General features: G+C 44.8%; 1 protein-coding gene across 14 annotated transcripts; it reads left to right on the top strand.

The window, feature by feature from the left end:
* The first annotated feature begins 2,073 nt into the window (after positions 1–2,073).
* Positions 2,074–25,031, top strand: CAPN10 (calpain 10). 14 transcript variants are annotated; one of them, XR_010590541.1, is made up of 16 exons: positions 2,074–2,206; positions 4,542–4,618; positions 4,702–4,904; positions 7,789–7,920; positions 8,420–8,616; positions 10,978–11,195; positions 11,589–11,730; positions 14,517–14,683; positions 16,315–16,598; positions 18,630–18,832; positions 20,404–20,456; positions 20,574–20,659; positions 21,276–21,475; positions 21,915–21,960; positions 22,847–22,938; positions 24,178–25,031. XR_010590541.1 is itself a non-coding variant. In XM_024109777.3 (15 exons), the coding sequence occupies exons 3-15, from the start codon at positions 4,761–4,763 to the stop codon at positions 24,205–24,207; spliced, it is 1,902 nt and encodes a 633-aa protein (XP_023965545.2). In that variant the 5' UTR covers positions 2,074–2,206; positions 4,542–4,618; positions 4,702–4,760; the 3' UTR covers positions 24,208–25,031. The 14 variants fall into 14 exon arrangements, 8 of the variants coding, with proteins under 8 accessions (XP_023965545.2, XP_065413684.1, XP_023965543.2 ...); XR_010590545.1 differs by lacking the exon at positions 20,404–20,456; XR_010590542.1 differs by lacking the exon at positions 22,847–22,938 and having other exon boundaries at positions 21,276–21,489.

Raw genomic sequence — 25,031 nt, 5'->3', positions numbered from 1 at the left:
TAGGGAGCTGTCCGTTTTATACTCTGAAGATGGATTGTATTATTCTCTCCCCATCTCATTTTATTAATCACTTTAAGACTTTCATAAATAGGCTGAGTTGGCTGGTGCCAGTGCCCAATTACTTGGTAATCTCAAGACACCAGCTGGTGAGCACTTCAGCCCTGTCTGGCTGCTCTCCTTGACGAGGCCCAAGTCAGAGCTCACTGTGCTGTTTGCCACTGAGATACCGGTGACTGTGAGGTGTTGAAATGCCTTGGGACACACCTGTCTAGTGCACAATGCACTTCTCCCTATGGTTGTATTGTTATATTACATGACTATCAATGCACTTTGATCTATAGGCGCTGACATAATTTCTGTCATTTATTGTAGTTATTTCCTTCCACCGGTAAACATCCCCACCGTTTTTCAAGATTGGATTCTTGAACCAAGGCAACTAACTAATATTTAGACACCTACATAAACGGTCTGCTTTTCAAAGGTGTTGAGTGCCAGTATGAAGTCACTGAAGCTACTGGTGCTCTGTTGCTTCAAAAATCAGGTGTCTCATTTATGTGCCTAATGTGGATTTATGGGCTAGAGATAAAATGTTCAAAATCACATAAGTCCCATTTTCTAAAGCGACTTAATATATGTCTATACTGCAACAAAACAAAAACCAACTTGGCAGCAGCAGTCTCAGAGCCTGGGGCAGTTGACTCAGGTTCATATTACAAGACTAAAAATAGCAGTACAGATGTTTCCACTTAGACTGGAGGCCGGGCTCTGAGACCCTCCCCCTGTGCTGGGATTTGTAGCATGACCTCTGGGTGAGCATGGAGATGGGGAATGAGGCTTAGCTGTCATAGGCTTTCATAATCTAATTTTTCTGCGATGACAATTGCACGGAGGAAAATTCTGAGGTCTGCTTGAGATAATCCTTGAGGGACAGCCTATGGACATTAACTTGCATATTGCTGTGAGCACATATGTCTTCCATATGCAGAATTGATGTTGATAAGGCAGGTACTTCTTGGAAAATGAATTTGAATTTGGGGAACGGTTCCTCATTGGGACAGGATGTATTTGCCTTCTTGGGGGAATTGGGAGTGTAGTATAGAAAAGCATGGCTATGAAAGAGTAAATTCCTGCCTCTGAGCAAAGAGGGGGCACAGGCGCTGACTTTCCAAAGTGCCAGGGGTCTCACAAAATACCTGCTTTATGTGTTAAAGCCCCACCTCTTGGAGTCATGGTAGTCTCTGAAAATCTCCACTTTTCATTAACCAAAACCAAACAAACGTAGTTTCTAACCTTGTTATTGGAGAAAGAGTCTTGAAAACATGACCCAACTATAATGAAAAGGCTCAGAAACTAGGCCATGAAAAAGAACCCAACATTTGTTGTTTTTTTAAATATCATGATTTTAAAGCCAATCTTGTGATATTTTGGGGCCTAACTCATGATTTTCGAATGCTTAAGGCATAGGCACTGATTTTTGGTTTTTGCCTTTGAAGAAGTGTGTGTTTGGGTGTGTGTGGCTATTTTCTGCATATTTATACACTTCTTTCATATTCTAGTTATTGAATGTGTCTATCGTTGGTATCTTTACTAGTTTAATAATGATTCAATTGTTATGAACTACATAATTACATTATGACCTCAGAAAAATTAGATTCTGAAGTCCGGTTCGTTGATGCTCATCGACCAACGGAGACTGCATTGACAAAGCAGGTCCTCGTGCAGCTCCCGCGTGTAGAGGTCGGCTGCCTGTATTTCTTGGCCAGTTTGGAATCTGTTCAGCAGGGTCCAAAGGTGACAGGACCCTGGGCTGACTCTGCCTCCCCTAAACTCCCCCCAGCCTGTAGGACACGCCCCCCCCCTTCTGCAGCACAAGGGCTCCCTGCACCTGGAACTGGACACGTTTCACAAGAGGCAACTGCAGAGGGCCTGGACCTCAGCACTCCCTGTACCCCACGTAGGGGGTGGGGGAGAGAGAGAGAGAGAGCCCACTGGCAATGCATGCTGGGGGTTGTAGTCTTTCTGCCCCGCGGTGCATGCTGGGATCGGTAGTTCGCCGGCCCCTCTTGGGGAGCTAGGATCAGGCGTCTCTGCCTAGAGGGGTTATAATTGGTTGTACACTGTCACGTGCTCCGATCCTTGCTCCTGGTTGGCTGGTGGTCAAGTCGGCTGACTCCGGACCGGGTAGAACGGGCCGGATGTAGCCCAGGTAACGGGCCGGCAGCGGGTGGGTCCCGGGATGGGAGCTGAGAGCCCGGGGCGGGGCGCTGGGTTGTGGGACGGGAACCCTGAAGGGAGGGGATGTGAATGGTCTGTTGTGGGGCAGGTGTCCGGGAGCGGCTGTGGGGGAGGGGTCGGGGGGCAGGGAGCGGCTGTGGGGGAGGGGTCGGGGGGCAGGGGTCTGATAGCGGCTGTGGGGGGGAGAGACTGGGGGGAGGGATCGGGGTGCAGGGGTCTGATAGCGGCTGTGGGGGGAGGGGGCCAGGTGTCTGGGAGCGGCTGTGGGGGGGAGAGACTGGGGGGAGGGATCGGGGTGCAGGGGTCTGATAGCGGCTGTGGGGGGAGGGGTCGGGGGGCAGGTGTCTGGGAGCGGCTGTGGGGGGAGGGGTCGGGGGGCAGGTGTCTGGGAGCGGCTGTGGGGGGAGGGGTCGGGGGGCAGGTGTCTGGGAGCGGCTGTGGGGGGAGGGGTCGGGGGGCAGGTATCTGGGAGCGGCTGGGGGCAGGTGTCTGGGAGGGGTTGGGGGCAGGGGTCAGGGGTCAGGGAGCGGCGGTGGGGGGGAGGGGTTGGGGGGCAGGTGTCTGGGAGCGGGTGTGGGGGGGAGGGTGGGATTTGGGGAGGGTTCTAGGCAACTGTTGGGGGGGTGAAGAGTCTGGGTGGGAGGGACGGAAGGAGGGTTCTGAGGGGAAAGGATCTGGGAGGGCAGTTGCGAGGGGCCCTGTGTAAGAAATCTAGGCAGGCAGGTCTCTGGGGAATGTGTATGGATGGACTGGTCTGAGGGGGGACTGTGAAGGTTGGGTTTGGGTTGGCATGTTTGTTGGGGAAGGTCTTGGAAGTTTTAGGAGAAAAACTTTGGGGAGGCATCTGGCCAGGCATGCGTAGAGAGGGGGATTAACAGGGCATGACTGAGAGGGGAGTGAGTATTGCTCCAACTATCTTGTGAGATCATATCCTGAGCAGTAGCAGGTGTCTGTACTCACAGTGAGGTTTATCTCTATTTCATACTTCTGTCTAGCTTGGCCTGTCAGTTAATGGTGAGATTACTTATATGAGAGGAAGGTGTCAGGCTGCACTGGGATAATTTACTCCTGGGGGAATTTTGCGCCACCGCGTGTGCTCAGAATTCATGTCCCGCGCAGATTTCTTTGCTTCCCTGCAGAAAAATGACTTTCTGACAGGGAAGCAAAGGGAAGCTGCAAGAGCAGTCACACACCACTCCATAGCTGCGTAAGTAAATAATTTCAGGCACCCAGAGCAGCCGGTGGAGAAGTAAATCACTGCAGGGCTGGGGACACTCCAGCCAGTGGCTCCTACCCTGAGCGATCAGCTGCTAGGAGAGGACGGGATTTCCTCTTCCTCTGCAAGGAGTGGTTGGGGCTGTGTCAGACTCACCCCCAGAAACCTCCCCCAGCTGCAGGAAGCTCAGCATTCTCCGCTGCTTCCTGCCCCCATCGCTCCTCAGCTGTGGGGGAGGGGTCACTGTACAGGGAGCTGCTCCCCCATCCCCCCAACCCCCATGCATTGGGATCTCCCATACCCAGACACCCCGCCAAGCCTCACCCCGTACACCAGAACCCCTCTAGTCCTCCATACCTGGCCCCTATCACACTGGACCTCAACCCCTACATCTGCCCCCCCCCCCGCACTTGGACCACCCCTGACCTCGGACCCCCTGCACTCAAACCCCCACATCCAGATGCCCACACCACTGACCTCTAGATAGCTGCACCCAGACCCCCACCTCACCAAGCCCCACTCCCCCAGCACCCAGATCCCCCTGCTGAGCCCCCCCCAGATCCCTCCGCTGAGCCCCAACCACTTTCACCTGGAAGCCCCTGCAGAGTCCCATTGCACCTGGACCCCCCCACAAGCCTCTGTGCATCCAGATCCCCCCACACCTAGACCACCCACTGAGCTGCCTGCACCCAGATTGTCCCACATAGACTCTTGTCTCCCCACACTGAGCCCCTCCACGCTTGGATCCTGCCTGGTTGAGCCTGCCTGCCCCACACCTGGTGCACCTGGCACAGAGGGGGCAGGGCCCCAGGGTGTTTCTGGGGTAGGCCCAGGCCTTGTGCTGGGTCAGGTGCAGCGTCACCACTGAGTCTACGTCCTGGGGGTGGGAATGCTGCAGGGTGATCTCCCACCTTCGTATAGCCAGTGGCCTGTGCTCCCCATTGCCATGCTGGAGCTTCGGCGTTTATTTGATAACAAATAAAGTTTGCAGAATTTTAAAATACTGTGTGCAGAATTTTTATTTTTCTGGCACAGAATGCCCTCAGGAGTAATAACTACTCAGACCATTTGATGTGTTCTTTTTTTGCAGTATTGGATTCTTCATGGCCAACAACTGGTTTTGACTAAGATTTCAGCTAATATGGTTCAAGCGATTAAGTGGAAACGGTTAGTGACTTTTCGTTTGTGAGTTTATCAGCCTCTCTCACCCACTCCTAAAGTTATGATTCCTGGTTCATTTTAATTTATAGATTTCAGTTGGAGACGTAAAGTCTTGGAAGAGGCCGACAGAGCTTCAGTTGTGTTGAAAATGCTGGGAGACAGAGTGCAGTCAGCTACAAAAGAAAATCTTTACAAAGACCCCACATTTCCAGCAAGCGACACCTCCCTATTTTTTAACTATTCCACCCCACTATCACAATTCAGAGGGGAGATTTCCTGGCTGAGACCTCAGGTGAGTTTTGAGATGTGTTAGCTTTATTGTTTTAGCAAAATTTGACTTTCCATTAACCAGTGTTCAGTTACTGTTTCTAGTTCTTTGTATGGTTCTGAAATACAAAAATGACAAAAGTAGTGTGTTATGGTTGCTGGGCTAACTGTATCTCTGGCCACTTTGAGAGCCCTGGACTAAAGTACTCTGTGTATCAAATGTGTTTACCCAGCAAGTCTGACTAAGTTTGGCACCTGTGATTCTTCCCTTTAGGACTCTATCACTAGTGGTGAATATGATAACTTAATGGCCTTCTTAAAAAACAAAGTATTGTTTATTTTCCCTTTTTTCTTCCTCTACACTTTATCCCTGGATAATCTCATTTGCAAACACAAATTCAACTACCATCTCTATGCTGAAGACTCACAGGAATACCTCTCTACTCCAGATCAGTCTCCTTCTGTCCAGACTAAGATCTCGGCCTATCTCTCTGAAGTCTCCTTGTGGGATGTCTAGCCATCAGTTCAAACTTAACATGGCTAAAACAGAGCTCTTAGTCTCCCCCCCACCCAGTCCTCTTCCCCCCCCCCCCCCCCAAGCTTTCTCAGTCAGTGTGGACATCACCACCATCCTTCCTGTCACTCAGGACCATAACTTGGGTGTCATCTTCAGGTCAGGCCTCTCTGTAGGCCTTCACGTCAAGACTATGTCTAAATCTTGCCCATTCTTTCTGTACAACATCTCAAACATACTGTCTTTCCTGTCCATCCGCCCAGATAAACTCTCATGCAGGCTTTCATCATCTCACATCTTGATTAGAGCAATATCCTTTTCTTTGGCCTTGATAAATGCTATCTTGCCCCTCCCATATCCATTCAGAATACTGCTGCAAAGATTATTCTTCTAGTTCGTCTCTTTGACGACGTCACCCTTCTCTTTGAATCCCTCCACTAGCTCCCCCTTCTCTGTCTCATCAAACATAAGCTACTTGTCTTCAGTTTTGAAGGCCTTTATGCCCTATCACCCCCCCCCACACACACACCCAATCATCTCTCATTCGGTTTTGAAATGTCGATGCCAATCTCCATAGCCCATTTGTTAAATTTTCAAACTATCACCCTTGTGCCTTCTCCTGGGCTTGCCCATCATGCTTGGGAGGAGCGCACCATAAATACTGCAAAGCTTTTTAATTACTTTCCTTTGCCGACAAAAACCTGACAAGCTGCTGGTGTGCTGGGACTACCGCCTGTTGTCTCATTGTTTCCTTGTACTCCCTTGTCTTCTGTATCCATCTGTTGTTTCTTGTTGTATATTTAGATTGTAAACTCTTTGCACCAGGGACCATTTTTTTGATCTTTGCTTGTACAGCATCTAGCACAACGGGGTCCTGGTCCATGACTGGGGCTCCTAGACCATATGGTAAAACAAATAATAACTAATAAGCATATTTCCCAGTGTGGGGCTTAGCTACAGAAAAGTTGCAAACCAGCAGCTCAGGAGGGCTAATTCATTCAATTTCCTGCTCTCTGTAATGTTTACAAGAAAAGTGAAGGGAGATCCATTTCTTAATTTCAACATTGCTGGAAGATTCTCTGCATCTTGAAGTCTTTAAACCATGATTTGAGGACTTCAATGGCTCAGACATAGGTTTGATACAGGAGTGGGTGGGTGGGTGAGATTCTGTGGCCTGCGTTGTGCAGGAGGTCAGACTAGATGATCATAATGATCCCTTCTGACCTTAAAGTCTATGATTCTATGATCATATCAGACTAATTGGTTGTTTTGCAGTTTAGATCAATAGCTTGCTTAGCAATGGCAAACCGTGTTTTGCTTGGCCAGATAAGGGTTTTGGGTTTTTTTGTACTGGGATGCTGAATTCTTTCATAGCTTGCATCCTATGTTGCCCTGATAATGTACCTCAACCTTGCTTGTGAGTTGTGACCTGCACAGCTACTAGGGAGTGGGTTATTTCTCTCTTTGTTCATTCACTTCTTGTCTCTTTGCTGAGATTATCAATAGTAATGTATTATTGATGATGGAATCTATCTACCAAGATCTGGACTGAGACCCACCAGACTTATTTCACATAGGTCACCTACTGAATAGTAGTCATACTGTAACAACTCTTGTTGTCAGTAGCTACCGGTGTGGTGCTCTGCTCTTGTTCGATGATAACAGTTGGCTGCGTGCGTGTTCCCTCTGGGTGCTGCCCCAGCTCTGCGCAGATAGCTGACACAGCAGACCCCGAGAGAACCCCCAAAGACTACAGATTCTGATAAGGTACGAAGGAACCCAAGCCAGGTTTATTGTCAAATGAAGCACACTAATAGTTTCTACAGGACATACTACGAATATGTACTCTGACAATGGACACAGCTCAGTCAGTGGCAGGACTTTCCACTGCCCCCTAGGCTGGACAAAGATGCGCATTCCAGGACCTACTTTTATACAGTTACAGGACAGATTACTCATCCCTACTGACGTATTGAGGTACAGCCCCATGACTCATTGGGGGCTGTCTCCTCCTTTGATCATGTTGTTTCTATCCATCACGCTGTCCTTTTGACCCTGTCTTTAAGATGCACCTGCTTCTAGCAGCCCTCTTCTTGCCAACTTCTGTGAGTGGGACCTGCCTCTGGCTCACAGCCCAGCTTTTGCTTAGCAATGCCTGGAAGTACTTTGGTTCAGGCTTCAGACTGGGCCTTTGACACAAGAGGTTATGTTTCCGGGCCTCATCTTACTACAATTCTCAGTTAGTGGTAACCTGTGCTGTATTCAAACAGGAATGAAAGGTGGAAGGCCCCTTATTGTGTTAATTGTCTCATGAGCCATCCGATTCCACAAAACATAGACTTGTTTGGCTTAGACTGTCATGCAGGATTTAACCTTAATGTTTGCTTTATTTTAGGAAATTTGTTCTGCTCCTCGATTGTTTTCAGACAATCCACAGGAAGTGCAAGTGAAGCAAGGGATTTTGGGAGATTGTTGGTTCCTGTGTGCCTGTGTTGCTTTGCAGAAGAGTAAATACCTGCTAACTAAGGTATAGAACAGCTTCTTGTAATGTTTCATGTCCTAGCATAGGGGTTCTCAAACTGGGGGTCGGGACCCCTCAGGGGGTCGCGAGGTTATTACATGGGGGGTTGCGAGCTGTCAGCCTCCATTCCAAACCCCGCTTTGCCTCCAGCATTTATAATGGTGTTAAATATATAAAAATTATGTTTTTAATTTATAAGGGGGGTCACACTCAGAGGCTTGCTATGTGAAAGGGGTCACCAGTACAGAAGTTTGAGAACCACTGTCCTAGCGGATTCTCCTGTATGCTCTGTTAACATTTTTATTTTTCCCTAGCCTTTTCCAACTCAATGAAACTTCTATGATGTACTCTGATGCTCTGTCTCTACTCTTTGATGTTATGACATTATTTCTATCTATGCTATGATGTAGAATAGCTGCAATTGACCATGTTTTAAGTGGTGGTTTCCTCAAAAGAAAGTCCCTGTTTGTCTTGATTTTGTTAATATTGCTTTGTCTTCTTCCAGGTAATTCCTCCAGGTCAGCCCAGCTGGACAGAGGAGACATACACAGGCTGTTTCACTTGTCAAGTCTGGCAATTTGGACATTGGGTGGAGGTAACCATTGATGATCGCCTGCCTTGCCTTGGTGGTAAACTCTGCTTCTCCCAGTGTCAGACAGAAGATGTGTTTTGGCTTCCCTTACTGGAAAAGGTCTATGCCAAGTATGTGAACTTCATTGAAGGAGGAGATTTAAATTGTAGTAATGACTAGCACATATTCTACATAGTGCTTTGTTTGATTGGATTGCATTCCTGCCATGTGGGCTTCCAGAGCCCTCTCTAGGACTTGAACTCTTTATATTTCACTGTATATAGACTGATAATTGCCAGAGTTTATCCTGGATCACCCAGATACAGTTCCACCCTCACACAGGGTGAGATTTTCTTACTGAAAGGAATTGTGAAAAAATAAGAGTTTTTTTTATAATGACCCAGCAGCTGATAGATTGCAGTGATGCTCAGCTAGCTACTAGCTGCAGATCACCTAGCTTAGTAAGACCGAAATAAAGTTTTCCCTATTGCATTATTTGAGAAGATTTAAGGTAGACATCAACGGTCAGATCTTCAGCTATTGAAAATATATGTTGCTCCACTGAAATAATGAAGCTACGCCAATTGATGTTAGCTGAGGTTCAAGCTCTGAATATTTCTCCCTTGCATACTGCTGCCTAACCATCCCTTGTCACTCATTTGCTGGTTTTGTCAGGAGTTATGGACCCTGGAATGTTGTTGTTTTCTTTTGTGTTTGATAGTGGGGCCATTGTTTTATAAAACAAGCAGCAAAATACGATCTCGGCCCACTATACAGTGTAGACTGACAAAGCAGTTCAGAGACCAAATGCTTTGGATAAGGTGGACACCAAACTGTTACAAGATCTTAGAGAAGGGTTTGTTTAGCCCCCATCAGAGGACAAACACCTTTTACGGTGACGTTACCCAGCTAGCTGTAGATACGCTGAAGTTAAGGTACATGTTTCTGTCAAGGCACCTTTGGCACATTAACCTTTTCTTCTTACTGTTGGTTTGCCTGGTAAATATTGTTTTGACCATTTCTTACAGAAATGTTATGAATCTGGTTTAGTACTCTTTCAGTGTGTTCATTCACTCTGCTTTGTAGTTACCGCAAATAATAACACAACCTCCCTGATCCCACAAAATAAAACAGGTGGGAGGAAAAAACTAGTTTGACTGTGTTTAGCAAACAAAGACTATATTAAGGGGAGGTATGTTAGAAACGTTATTTTTTTAAACATTACTAACTATATTGTACATCATGAATGGTGATGAAAATTCTATGATGATGAGGTGCAAATGACAAGCAGTGAGCAGTTTCTGTACAGGAAAGGATTGTATCAAGCTTTCCATAAGGCAGTTGGATGTCTTCTTTTTCTTTCCCTTTTCCCATCAGGTAGCCTATCGGTCTTTCCAGGTTTGCTGGTCCAGCGCTCACTCCATTTCTACTCCATCCTCCCGTAACAGTCTATTGACCGTTTTCTTGGCCATCCTCTTGTTCGCAGCCTGTGAACTTTAGTCCCAAATGTCTCCTTAAAAAGATTTCCTTATCCATCCTTCAAACATGCCCATACCATCTCAGCTTCCTCTCTTGCAGCTTCTGTCTGATACTGCAGACCTTGGTCTCATTCCACATGTGTTCCAGCAATGTCACCTCTTTCACTGCCCTCAAACATCTCATTTCAATGACTTCAGGTCTTCTCAAGTGCTTCTCATCGGTCACCCATTTCTCTGATCTGTAGAGAAGAGCTGGTCTTACCAAAGTTTTGTATAGTTGTCTCTTAAATAGTCTGGGCATATGCTTATCATAAATCACACCACCTATCTTTGCAAGTTTTGTCTCACGCACAGTTCTCTGTTGACTTCTCTGTTTGCTGCTAACCAGCCACCAAAGTACTTGAATGCAGAAACCTGATTTAGTTGCTGGCCCTCAATGTTAATATTAATCTATTTTAGTCCCATGTGAATCACCCACATTACTTCAGTCTTTTCTTTAGTCCTTTTGAGGCCATAATTTGTTAGTGCAGAAGATTTGGTCCAGGAACAGGAAACTATCGGCCATTAGTGCAATATGGTCTCCATACATCGACTTTGGACCACCTTCCATTTGGATTTTCTTACTTGTGAAGTCCATCACAGTCATGAATAGCAATAGATTAAGCACTGAACCCTGGTGGAGCCCAACCTTCACCTCAAAACACTCTGTTACACTGGTGTGTGTGTCCACTTGTCATGAAACTGTCATACAAACCCATCACCATCTGGACAAGGTCCTCTGGTACCTCACAGAATCATAGCAGAGGCACCAGCAGTCACCTAGATACTTTGTTGAATACGTGAGGTGTCTGATGGCCTAAATATTCTACAGCTGCAGTGGTACCTTTTATGTCATACTAACATCAGGCTCCCAGTGGGGACATATGTGTGATTAAAATAAAGACAAAATGATGTTCATTTTAGGAGTAAAGTTTGAAATATGTGCCACTGTTTTTTTTGTTTGTTTTTTTGTAGGGTGCATGGGTCTTATGAGCAGTTATGGGCAGGGCAAGTGGCAGATGCTTTAGTTGACTTGACTGGAGGTCTAGCTGAGAGGTGGACCCTAAAAGACCCTGGAAGAAGCATGGAAAGAGAGAGGACTGGTAGAGTTTTGGAGAAGATGGTATTTAGGAGACTGATGAACCTGAAGGAACGATGTGTGATAAGTTGCTCAGTCCTCAGCTCCAGGCAAGGTAATATGAGCATTCCAGAGATTCTTAAACATGGCAACTGTCTCTGTCTCTCTTCCCATAAAAGGAAAAAAGTAAGGGAAAGTAGTGCTTCAGCACCACTGGTCTATGGATACTCAAAGCTAACTAGCATGTTTCTAGGGATTCTGGTGATCAGCACTTCTCTTCACTCTTCTGATCATAGATACATAAACCAGGCAGTTATTTGTCTCTGTGTACAGTGTGGGTTGCATGTTCATCCGTTGTGTTCACAGGCAGAGCAGTGGACTTGTAGCAACTTTCTTCAGTAGAAAGTGAATCTTTTTCACAGTGGATGGAGAGCTTACTACCTCTTGCCTTGAAAAAGAATGCTGGGTAGTTTTCTACTTCCTAACGATGGTTATCTTTCCTGTACAGGTGCCAGTGAACTGGGAGAATTTCATGCCTTTATTGTCTCAGATATGCTTCATCTCTCCAGAGTCTCGGGCAAGGAAATCATCTTGCTACGGATACGAAACCCTTGGGGGAGGCGGTGTTGGAAAGGACACTGGAGGGAAGGGTAAGTGGCTTGTTTTCATTTAGAATACTCTTTTTAAGGTACTACCATAAAGATGAAGATATTTATTGTGTTGAGCACATAGTGTGTGTGTGTGTATTACAGAGAATAGTATTCATAATAGGCTACAACAGAGAAGAGTTGCAGAGTACGGTAGCCTTATTTCATAGAACCTTTTTTATGAGTTCAACATACATCATCATGGATCTTGTGGGTCTTAATTTTTTGAGGCTTTGGGTCTGGCAATCCAGATGTCCAAATACATGATACATTATTAGGAAATATGTTTGGGGGGGGGGGGCGGGGGAGTTTAAATGGGTTATAGATTGTTGTAATAAGCTATCAATCTGTGATTTTTGGTATCTAGAAAATGTGTGAATTTAAGCTCCCAGGCTCATCTTCTGAAGGGATTGTGCAGGTTTCCTTTGAGGATGAGGACTGAGAGGTCAGATATAGAGTGATCACTTGGTGAAAAGTGTTCACCCACAGGTGATATGGTGCTTGTCTTTTATCATATTTCTGTATGAGTTCTTCTGAGAGCATAGTGGTTGTCTCATTTCACCTTCATCAGTGGTTTTCAACCTTTTTTCATTTGTGGACCCCTACAAATATTTCGAGTGGAGTTGCGGACTCCTTTGGAAATTCAACCTGTGGTCTGTGGACCCCTCCCATAGATGTCTTAGACTGAAAACTGACTGAACAGAATTCAACTATACATGTTGCACATGGTCAGCACAACATTTGACGCAGTATGAGAAAGGGTGCTAGACAGTGGACTTGTATGGTAATGACAACACTTCCAGGTTTTGATCTGGGGATATTTACATCCTTTTGATTAATCAGAAAAACAAAATGCCTTTTCTTGATCTGAAATTTTATTTTCATAGTCTACCTTTTGTAGACCCCTTAAACATAGACCACAGGTTGAAAACCACTGACTTAAATAGTTGTTGTCTGTAATTCACTTAATCCCCTCTCCCCCAGATTTTTTATTTTTCTTTTTGTGGCTGAAAAGGTGTGTTATCAGGCCACTTCACTTGAATGGTCCCTTGAAATATGTATTAACTAGTTATGCTCAGTGGTGAGCTGGAGCCGATTCGCGTGAACCGGTTGTTAAATTTAGAAGCCGGTTTAGAACCGGTTGTTAAAGGGGTGAGCAATTGGGAGGGAGAGGTTTTTCTGTCGTTACACCGGCCCGCGGGTGACATCCGGCCCGCCTGAGCTCCCGGCTGGGGAGGCTCCCCCGGCCCCTCCCCTGCCTTTCCACCTCTCGCAGAGCCTCAGCGTGCCGTGCCGCCGGCACCAGCGCTCTGGACTGCTCCTGGGCAGCTCCTGCTGCTTTGAGCGGCATGGTAAGGGGGTGGGGCTGCGAGCTCTAGTGGGCTGCGTGGCATCCATACACGCTGCCCTGAGCAGCATGGTAAGGGGGCCGGGCGGAGGGGTTGGATAAGGGGGTGGAGGTTCTGGGGTGGTGGTCAGGGGACAGCGAACGGGGGGGGGGGGTTGGGTAGGGGGTGGAGTCCTGGGGGATCTCGGGGGGAGGGGTGGTCAGGGGACAAGAAGCAGGGGGGGTTGATGGGTTGCGGGTTCTGAGGGGGGCAGGACGTGGGTGGGGGTCAGATGGGGACGGACGGACAGGGGGCTTGTACTCACAGGGCGGTTCCCTACCGGGTCTTCGGCGGAGGGTCCTTCACTCGCCCCGGGTCTTCGGTGATTCTGATGGGCTCGCCACCGAAGTGCCGCCTAAGACCCAGAGTGAGTCAAGGATGTGCCACCGAAGAACCGGTAGGGAACTGGTTCTTAAGACTTTGGCAGCTCATCACTAGTTATGCTAAACAATCTGTTCCATCTTGTATTTAACCGTGATAGTCTGAGTACATTTCCCAGACCTGAAGAAGAGCTCTATGTAAGCTCAAAAGGTTCTCTATCATCAATAGAAGTTGGTCCAGTAGAAGATATTACCTCACCCACCTTGTCTCTAATGTCCTGGGACCAACACAGCTACAACAACACTGCATAGAGAAAAAGTTAGCCTAATTTAAAAATTAGTGTTCTTTTATGCGGTGTCTAGCACATAAAGGAAGACGCACTCCTTGCCTCAAAGAACTTAAAGCTGTAGTACCCTGTTCTGTAAAGTGCAGAATGTTTTTCAGTCTCAGTAAAATTAATTGGAATTGAAGGTGCCCAGCAATTAGTAGGACCCTAAATAATTAGTTGTGGCTCAGATCTTCAACTTGTAGTAACTTGGAAGCCAACATGCTAAAAAGTTCTTGCCCTACTGCTCTATGGAAATGGTGTGTCGCTGATGTAAGGGGCTCAGTAAGTGGCTCCAGAAAACCCTTCTAAAACAGACATACTTTATTTTATTTGTTGAACCACTTTTTTGTGTTTGGAGTTTTTTTTCCACTTCCTCTTTCCATCATGCGCAAATTCTAAAACCTGATTTAAAAAAAACTAACAAACAATAAACAAAAGTACAAGTACTTTTCACATTGTTCAGTGTTCATTGTAAATAAGTTATCTGTTTTACCTGGGAGCATGTTCCATAATCCCTTACTCTCTGGTTTAGCTGGTTTCTAGGTCTTCCTTCACAGAGATTGCCTATCTATAATTTCTGTTTCCAGTCCCAATGATTAATAACTAGAGGAAATGTATGGATGAACACAACAGTAAAATGAAAAACTACTTTTTTTTCTCACTAAGCAATTTTTGATAGAAGATTTTTGTAGAACTCTACTGGGAGTGTGAGCGAACAGCCTAGACATTGACTTTTGTGAATTTATTTGCAGTGGTCAAGGGTGGAGCCAATTGGATCCAGTAGTTGCTTCAGAATTGCTTTCCCAGATCCAGGAAGGAGAATTCTGGGTTGAGGAAGAGGAGTTTTTCAAGGAGTTTGATGAGATTACCATTGGATTTCCAGTCACTGAAGATGGACAGCTTCAGAGCCTCTATACAGGTACGATGTGGACAAAGGGACTATTGGTAACAAATCAGATTAGTTTAATGGGGAAGTCTGATTTGAATTACAAAGGGCCAAAATTAGACTTGTTTAGCACTAGACCTTTGTGGTTTCCAAAACTTTTTCCAAATTTTATTGAGTATGCACTGAGTGCGTACTCTGGGTGAGATTGGAGAACAGAACTGGCCCCGACTTGGTAAGTAAATTAAACCTTTTGCTTTCTCTACATTTCTCTGATTTACTGGAAAAATCCTCTTCCTTATTTGCCAATAATTTTAAGAGTTGCAAGTGACAATGGTTATGCAAAGCTCAGGGACTCACATACTTTGAGGCTGTGGAGATTACTGCAGAGCTGATCTCCCTGCTATAGAATTATGCTCCGAAATCTCAACTTTCATTTAAAAAAATGTTTCTAGCCCTTATGGTTACAGTGCATACTTCATGCACTATTCTATGCAGCCTAGGCATCAGGAGGTTTGGGAATGATAGCTGGAGTCCAGCTCACAGGCAGCGAAGGGGTAAAACAGAAGTGTAAGCTGTCAAGCTAGGTTGTGTGGAGAACAGTGCAGTAGCTGAAGCCTGGGGAGATAAGTTGCTGATGCCATCTACAAACTCTGGCACACGGGGAGAATCCGGTTCTGAATTAGGTCATCTGAACAGCACCGGAGGAACAGAAGCCTGGGGAATCGAGCCAAGTTTACGTAATCCTGCCTTAGTGTAGGAGGCTGGACTTGATGACTCCTCAAGTTCTCCTCTGCCCTTCATCTCTATGATTCTGTGCTTACTCCAGGGAAAGACCAGTAGAAGGCATTTTGGCCCCGATTTGGCAAAATATGTAAACACGTTCGTACGTCAATTCCTATTCACCAAAGTATTAAATCATGTGCTTAAGTGCTTTGTGGAATACTGATTGTTTGCTGAATTCAGGTCCCATTAGTATACTCTGGTTTCTCTTCAGATCGTATAAGTTCTCCTCCTCCTGCTCCTCCACACCCCCAGAGGTGTAGGTGTTGCAGTTACACCTTCATCCCACCTCAAGATGATCTATGGAGTAGCGAATTGGAATTCCGACCTACGCTTGCTGTAAAGTTCTTAACATCAGCTCATGTTTGCAAATGAGACGATCTCTATCTAGGTTATTTTATTGTCCTCGTTTGCTGCAATATCAGATGCAAAATATTTAAAAGCAGAAATACCAATATTTTACTCTCTTCCTTCCCAGCCTGTAGGCCTTTCCTGTGTCTGTTGCGGCTGGGAGGAAAGAAGGAGATTGCACAGGAGTTTTAAAGTCTTTTTTTTCAGGCTGAAGAATTGTTTGCTACGTCTGGCCCCTTGGTGTGGGGGTTAGCCCTTTCCTGTAGAAAATTTTATTGGGGAGCCCTGTAATGATCTCTTCCAACTGGGAGACAAATTTGAGGTTTCAGACTTGTAGAAATAGTTCTGCATATGATCTTTAAGGATAAAGTTCCTCAGCTTCCCACTCTGACTTGCTTGGAATATCTTGGCTGTGAACGTTAGCTCACAGAAAATGGCACTGCCACAGCAATGCTGTCAGTCTGGAGATTCCTGAGCCACAAAAATGAATTGTTTCCAATTGCTGATGTGCGTTACCTGTTTTTCTTTATTAGAGAAAGTGCTGAGTCATACTCAGCATCTCTGTGGATCCTGGGTGAAAGGCCAGTCTGCAGGTGGTTGCCGTAACAACAACAGCTTCCCTGTTAACCCCAAGTTCTGGCTGAGGATATGTGAGCAGAGTGAGGTGTGCATTGCTCTTCTGCAGAAACCCAGGAAGTACTGCGCTGATTGGGCTGGAAGAACTCGGAATCTGACCCGCTTAGCAGAGGAAGGTTCATCTCTGACTGAAGGCATTCAAGGGAAGAATTACCAGGCTGTGGGACTGCATATCTGGAAGGTAATTAGGGTTAACTTTTCAAACTTCTAGTTGGGCCAAGAAGAAAAGTTTCCAGAAAAACAGGAGCATCTGACATAGTCCCTCATTTGCTATAGCAATGCCATGTGTCAATTGTTCATAGAAGTCGGGGGTGTAAAAGACCTATTAGACGAGCCTCCCCATCTCACAGGGTCACTGAAGGATTGTTGCTTATCGTACATCTACCAGGGCTTTATTCCGTTTATTTTTAAACCTTCCAAGCAGTGAAGCTTCCACTACTTCTCTTTGGAAGACTGTTCCCCCAGTCAGGACATTGCAGTATTAGAAAGTTTTTCCTGATAATCTGCCTAATTTTTCCCTTTCTTAATGTCGACTCCTTTCTCTTAGTTCAGCCCCCTTGTACTATCCTAAGAGGTTCTTCTCTCGCCTTGGTGTCTACACCCTTCACATGTTTGTATACTGTTATGTCCCTCCCTTAATTATCACCTCTTATATATGTTTTAATCTTTTAAAATCTCTGTTAATCTTTTCTCATAAGTCAGTCCTTTCACCACCCTACTTGTTTTGTTGCTTTTCTCTGGGTTCTTTCTAGTTTCTTAAACTCTGTCTAATAATGTGTGTACCCAGAATGCAACACAATATGCATAGGAAGAAAACTAATTTCAGAACTGCCTAGTACAACTGAAAAGAATTCTACTCATTTGTATATGCAATTTTGTGCAACTCCGTTTTGCATACTCAGGCTATCATGGAGGTGTTCAAAAACTTCAGAAATGGGTTTTTATGCTTGCCAGTTGCACAGTGATCTGCCCCGGGTTCATTAATATAATTTCACCTCCAAGTGTAATTTGCACTATGAAAATATCTTCTAACAGCTTTTTTCTTCTTAATTACTTTTGTAAACAAGAACATAATTAGCAGTGGATGAAGGCTTATTTTACTGATGCTCAGGCCAAACTCTTTAACTCAAAGTATGATCAGTATTTTTCTCCTAATCTCCTTTAATTCCCCACAGCTCTCTGTTACACAATATTTTAGGTATAACAAAGCGTAAGAGTTAAAATGTTTGCCCTTCACTGAAAATGTTTCATTTCAGCTGTAACGTGGCAGACAGGTTTTCAGTCTGGGCCTGGTTTGCTCCAGCCTGTTCATTTTGTTAGTTTGTTTGTTTTTTGTTTTGAAGAGAGCAAATTAAAACGAACTGTTTTCACTTTTTTTGATAACAGTTGCTCACTTTACAAAATGTGCTCTGGTAGTTGCTGAGCCTTAACCTGCCCTGAGAATACATGAGATTTCCCCAAAAAGTATTTCTTTGAAAAAGTAGCTGTTGTACATGAGCAAGGTTCAGCACCACTGAACATTGCATGGAAAATGAGAGCTTCCCATGGTTTATGGTCTGACCATGTTGGCTCCTGGGTAAATCTACTCTGAATGAAAGCACATCAATGTATCAGAATTCTGTATTTCCTTTGGGCAAAATTCTGCCCTGAAGCATGTTGGATCAGTTCTGCATGGGGCCGGTTTGTAACTGATATCCCTACGAGCAATTCTAGCTGAGACAGAATTCTTCCTGGGCACTCCCAGGATAAATATGCCAGAGCAATGCTCTGTGGGCTTTTGAGATGGTGTAATGTACTATATGTGTGGTCTGCTCCATTGGCTGATGCATGGGTGAGATGGTGGACCATTTCCCTGTACTTACCTCACCCTTTCTTGCCCCCTTTCTGGCATTAACTTCCACAGGGAAGCTGTGTGAGAAAAGGGACTACAGTCCCCAGTGAAATTCTGTCCAGCACTGCTCAAGGGCACAAGAAGGGGGAAGCATTTTCTCCACCCCGAATTGCTGACCCTCATGAGTGCTATCCTGAATCTGACCCTTCGAGACAGGTTTGGAAATATCTGCACCATGTGCATGGTCTGCCAGATGGCAAAACACACACTTATGGTGCTATGGATTTGGGGTTTGTTAACTGAATATTTGACCCAGTTTAACTTCGCTATAATCTTGTCAATTTTCCTACAATGCTATGCTACATTATGTGTCTATTTTAGGTGGAGAAGAGGCGGTTTAACCTACCAAAGACCCTCTCTGCTCCTCCGGTTGTAGGTACCATTTGTCATTCTTATGACAGAGAAGTACATCTGCACTCTGACCTTGCCCCTGGTTATTACCTTATTGTCCCTAGCACCTTTCTGAAGGATGCAGAGAGCGACTTTCTGCTTCGTGTATTCTCAACGGGGAGAATCTGCCTCAGGTAGGTTCGCAAAGGAAGAGAAGTAGCAAATCCCACAAAAACCCTGTTGACAGTTTATGTAAAGCATTATACCCTTTACGAGGGCTTGCTGTGACCTGAACTATGGTTAGGAGAGGTACACGTAAAGAAGGTGCTAAATCTTTTGAGTTCAGGTAATTAGTGTGGCTCTATAACGTGCACGTCTCCTGGCTCTTTGAATGGGGTCTCGGAGATGTTTGAAATCCTTCCTATAGACGGGTGGGGAACCTCCGGGCCGCCTCTTCATTTTGTCCGTCCTGCAGCAAGTCTCTGCGCTATGGGCCGAAAGCCCCGAGTCTCAGCGGCCCCCCTGCAACTGGGCTGGAGCTGCGAGCGCCGGATCGCCAGCATGTCCTTGTGGCCCCTAGGTGGAGGGGCGATCAGGGAAGCTCTGCATGCTGCCCCCACTCCCACTGTCGGCTCCGCAGCTCCCATTGGCCAGGAGCTGCGGGGTCAGCGCCTGTGAGCGCTGGCCGCGCGCACCGCACTGAGCTGCCTGGTCCCTCTGCCTAGGGGCTGGACATGCCAGCCGCTTCTGGGAGCAGTGTGGAGCCAGGGTAGGCAGGGAGCCTGCCTTAGCCCCGCTGCGCCGCCAACCAGGAGCTGCCTGTGGTAAGCGGCGCCCGGCTGGAGCCCACACCCTGAATCCCCTCATGCATCCCAACTTCCTCCTGGAGCCCGTACCCTAAACCCCTGCCACAGCCCTGAGCCCACTCCCGCACTTCAAATCCCTTGGCACCAGCCTGGCACCCCCTCCTGCACCCCAAACCCTTCATCCCCAGCCCCACCCCAGAGCCCGCACCCCCTTCTGCACCGCAACCCCCTGTGTGTACATTGTGGAGAATATACTTCATCCAGGGTCTGGTGTGTTTTTATACAAGAATCTTACTGCTGCACAATTACTGCAGGCATCAGTACATCTTGGATGTTGCACAGTTCTGTGATGTGCTCACTTCATCCAGGGTAGATGTCTTCTGGAGCTCTGTGGGTAGTGGGGAAGGACTTTGAGAGCTACATTGTTTTCATATTTCCTTCTTTCTTTTTCCCCCTTGCCCTATTTAGTGGGGGGAACCCTAGGGAAATTAAATGCAAAAATGTAAGTTCATGGAACGTTAAGGTTAAGAAACTAAATGCATCAATGTTAGGAAATTCAAAAGAAATGTAATCAATAAACTAATGCAGCATGTTGTATTTTCTATTGCTATTTCTTAAATACATATTTTAATGTGCTTATACTTTAAATTTATATTGTGCAATGTGGCCAGATTAAAGGTGCTGTAGAGATGTTAATTTTTACTTTATGGTATTTATTTTCTCTTTTCCACAAATGTTCAGGTTTTGCATTTAATTATATTTATACGTGGCAATGATTGGCATTGAATTGACAGTTAATGGGAATGCTTGACTGTCAAGAGTTTGCATTTCTTGACATACATTTCATTACTAGTATTTGTCAATAGTTTAACAGCTGAGCACTAAGGATGGTGAATTGCAGTCATGGAAATCTTTTACCTTTTGTACACTACTTTCCCTTTCTGTCTTACATCTGATAGTGAGATAAAACCACCACCCACTGATGCTACCCTCTGTGAAGAGCTCCCACCAGGTGAATGGGAGACTGTGCAGCTACAGGGATGCTGGAAAAACGGCCAAAGTGCTGGAGGTAGCAGGAACTTCCACTCCTTCCATACCAATCCCTGCTTTCCCCTCTCCGTCCCTGCAGGAACAGAAGAGCGCAGCATGAAAGTCACCCTCCGTCAGCACTGTCAAGATAGCAAGTGTCTTCCAATAGGGTTTCATATTTTCCAGGTATGATTTACCCCAGTCATTCTGATTGTTTCATTTACAAGAATCAACTAAATCCATCACTTATTCAGGTGCCTCTTACCTTGGAGAATGGAAATACAGCCTATAAATGGTTACATTTGGGCCAATACAAGTAGACATTTGAGCTGTATTAGTTCACAGGTACAGTAGAGTGTATGGTATTACAATGCATGATTGGATAGCATAGCAACCGAATTTTTGGTTTCACTGAACCCTTGTCATGTTCTGGTTTAGAAGTCATGCAGCAGCCATTTTCTGAACATTTGAAGGGTTTTATTTAACACTAAGACTATAGCTAGTTAACTCTATATTAAATTATACACTTCTTTAAAATGAATGGATTTTTTTTCATTTTTGCACAGATGCAAACGGTTCGGAATGTTTGGTGACTAAGAACCAATCTTGGTAATCGGGCATGAATCTCTCCTACCCCCCTCCCGCAACACACATTTTTTTTCCCCTGGCAACTGATAAGAGATCCTGAGCAAACAGTGATCATTATATGAAATAGGATGTGTATTTGGAGGGGTAGATTATTTATGGAACACACTGGTTTGTTTTAAAGGTGTGAGATCTGAAATTATTTTAATGCCTTCAGGTGCCTAACAGCAGTTGGAAACCACATACTTGTTCTTTTCTGCACTTGGAGCCACTGGTTAGCTGTGTACCTCACTGCTACTCACAGGAAGTGAGCCAACTGTGCCGACTCTCTGCAGGGAATTATGTAATTGTACCTTCAACGTACTTGCCTAATACTGAAGGCAATTTCACGGTGGTCATAACAACCAAAATAGACAGGTAAAAATATATAGGTACGTGTTTGGGTTTACACTGTTTCTAAATTCACATGTAACAGAGCATAGGACAACACTACACAATCCTTTATAATAGTAATGTTTTCATATTTATTATAATGTCTTTGTACCACTGCCACAGAGTGACTGGGATGACTGGCCCTTTAAGGGAACATGGGCTGGCTCCATCTGTGCCATAATTACCAGCCCCCCATCTGAGGGGTGATACTAATGGGATCAGGTGTTAACCTGATGAACACTTGGGCCTCAGAAAGAGGAACTACAGGAAGTAGGTTAGGCCTGTGGGAGGCTCTGATCTAAGGTCTGCAGGAAGTAGGGAGGTTAGATCTTGAGAGAGACAGGTAGAGTTTCCTGGGAGATGAGACAGTAGGAAACTACTAATGCTTTGCACTGAAGTAATTTTCTCTTCTCTTTTCAAATAGGAAACGCATTCAGAGCCAGGAGACCCTTGGACAAATATTGCAAGAAGTAGGTGGCATTTGAATTTCAGTGGCACTGAGATTGAGGTACACTGGAAGTCAGAGAGACAAACAGATACACATTAGCTAATCATTTGCACCAGGGACTGGGAGACAGGAATTTGAAAGTTCTAATAAAAGTAGCAATTATACTATAACTCTGTCTTCTCTCATGCTGCCTCATACACATGGAATCCCCTCTCTGAAATGATCTATAAAGCCAAACTGAGTCCTTCAAATCCATCCTCAATACCCACCTCTGCTGTAAAGCCTGTGAGAAGCTGGTGAACTAATTGCTGTGATGGGCTTATGGCGATAATTGACACTTATATTTGCATTTTAAAAGTTATTAATATTAATAAAGTATGTATGTGTATATATATACATATATTTAACTGTATTCTTCTCCCTTTGTGTCACCATCATCACTCTTATAATTTTATTTATATATTCAGTCCTTTTCCTCACTCAATGGGCTCTGACCTGTATTGGGGACTTCAGGCACTACTGCAATATTTAGAAATTAATACTACTAATACAGGAAAAAAGAGGAGGGGAAAACCTGGAGATGATTGCCCTGCACGCCTTAGTAGGTCTACATTTGTGTTTGCTTGCACACACAATATGCTATAATGATAATTCACATTGGGCTATGAGCTGTTTTGGTCAAGTAAATGCAACATGTTTAACATTTCAGTGATTTTTTTTTTCCATTACACATGTGCACAATGTTGTTGCAGGATTGGGCATGAGTTCTGAGTTCCTGGCACTTACGATATTTTTATTTTAGGGGGGAAAAGATCCAAAAATATTATTTTTTGCAACTGTGTTAAAATTAAAATCTGACTTGCATTTTAAATCAGAGAGTGTTCTTGATAACACTGTTTACTTATTAGGCAAGACAAATACCAACCCGATAAAACCTCCAAGAGGGAAAGAGGCCAATTATACACAGAACAAAAAGCAAACAAAAAAACACCCACACCAGGTATCAGTTGGCTTACTAATTTTCTTGCTCTAGGTTGTGGTGACCAGTGATTATACTTTGTCCTCAAAACCACACGAAAAACTGGACTTTTATTTCCCAGAAATTAGAGATGGAAATGTATATGTACATTTCTAATGGCGGCCATTCCTTTGGAATCTAGGAGCTGTAACACCTAAGTAGTAATAGCATTATTTCCATTTCTTGTTCATTATTCATTTCTTTCTTAGATGTGGTTCTTGCCTGTCTCTAGGGCAAACGTTGATAGGCCCATCCCTCAGTAACAACAGCCTATCTAGAGAGATGATTCTTACATTATTCCCTAAGGGTAGTAAGACTTGGGCCTACCCTGCTGTCCAGTGGTAGGGTAAAGTGACAGTGGCACTCCCCTGAGAATACCCTGCTTCAAACTTCCTGAGAATTTCAGTTTGGAGATGACAGGCACAATCTCCTCATTGATTGCAGCTAAGATACATAAAGAGGTGATCTCTGAGTCTAAGAAGTCCTAGCTGGGTGAAGGTTATAAAGACTAGAACCTCGAAGCAGTTCAGGTTTTTGAAGGGGAACCAGTGGAGAGCATAGACCACTTTGGTGATGTGGTTTTGTTAGTCTGCCTAACCTAAAAGTGGGCTGCTGTGTATTTAAACAACGATGTGCCTTTCCTGGTCTATGCCAGGTGGAGTACACTGCGGTAGTTTAGCCTGAAGGAGATGGAAACATGACTTACTGTACTGGGCCTACATCTGAAAGAAAAAGATGCAGTCTCCCTGTTAATCAAATATTAAAGCACTTTTGGTTACAGCTGCTGTTTGGTTGAGTAGGAATGGTGCCGAGTCCACTTAGGACTATGAGACTACGCAGTGCCTTCCTGTTTCCTACCAGCCTCACCGCTTGCTTTTCATTCAGGTAGTTGTGTGTCTCAGGCACTGGGACAAGTGGACAATGGCACTGAGAGAGAGATGTAGAGCTGGTGCCAGTGGTATACTGTATTGTATATTCCTAGGGTTCTGTTCAGTCTAGTTCCAAAGTACTGAAGTTATGGGATTTGCATCACTTCCTTGAGACTATTTAAGTGTATCAGGAAGAGAATGTGTAATGATCCATGGCCTTAATTCCTGAATTTTCCTTTTCTCTGTCTAGCTAAGGCATATCTGCCAATCTTCCCCCCCTGAGACTCTTAACATGTTACAAACTACAGGTTTTAACCTATGAAATAGCTTCAATTCAGCCTCTTTTTTGCAGGTCTCCTTTACAGCTGTGATGAAAAGGTAATTTGGAATTCTCACATCAACATCATAACAGTAGAGAGACTAGAAAAGCCTGACCTTTGGCTATTTTCAATTTGAAATGAAGTAACCAGAAAATACCCTGAGCCCGGTGGTTTTCCATTCAGACTGACTTCCAGCCTGGTGACGTCCTCTCTGAAAAGATACCTCCTTGACCACATGCATTCCTGATGAGCATTTGTCCCCTCCATATGTTTTACTACCAGCGACATACAACTGGACTTAATGCTATACCTCAGTTCTTCAAAAATATGGACAAAGGATATGTGCACATGTTTTAACTCAAGCTGCAGTTTTAAAATTAAAGCAGGAAAAAAATGTGATCTGTGTACATCATGAAAGAACATTTGGTGAAGAATATCCAAGTTTACAAAACAACCTCAGGAGACCAGGGGAGGATAGGAGGCGTGTAGGGGAAAGAAACTGGAGTTCCTTTTTCAGGAAGGAAAGACTAGGATCCAACAAAGTACACTGGAAGAGAGAGAGACCAGATCTATATCGATCACTGCCAGTCTTATTACAGAGCACTTTATCATGGCCCTGCTACAATGAATGTTTGTCATTAAACTGTAAGTTTGGAAAGGATGAGTTTAGATGAGTTTCTTACACCATGTGAACACCTGGAAAGAAAGGAAGAAATGACTTTTGCAAAGCTGTTGGTTTGAAACGCCATATAAGACAGTATTTTTGTTACTAGTAACCAGAATGTTGTTTTCTTAATTCCTGTTAAAATATTTCTTACTCAAGTGTGGTTTTTTTAGATATTGTATTTTCTTTAATAAATATACGGTGATGTTAAAGAGTTTAAAA

This window comes from Chrysemys picta, chromosome 9 (genome assembly GCF_011386835.1).
Source record: "Chrysemys picta bellii isolate R12L10 chromosome 9, ASM1138683v2, whole genome shotgun sequence".
Taxonomy (NCBI): domain Eukaryota; kingdom Metazoa; phylum Chordata; order Testudines; family Emydidae; genus Chrysemys; species Chrysemys picta.
Note: the sequence above shows the minus strand (reverse complement) of the source record. Positions and strands in the feature narration are given on the sequence as shown.

Coding starts and splice junctions, on each gene's coding strand:
- CAPN10 (XM_024109775.3), top strand. CDS start 4,761: ATGCTGGGAGACAGAGTGCAGTCAGCTACAAAAGAAAATCTTTACAAA. Junction 11,196..11,588: donor AGTCCTCAGCTCCAGGCAAG/GTAATATGAGCA, acceptor TTTCCTGTACAG/GTGCCAGTGAACTGGGAGAA. Junction 21,961..24,177: donor TTGGACAAATATTGCAAGAA/GTAGGTGGCATT, acceptor TCTTTTTTGCAG/GTCTCCTTTACAGCTGTGAT.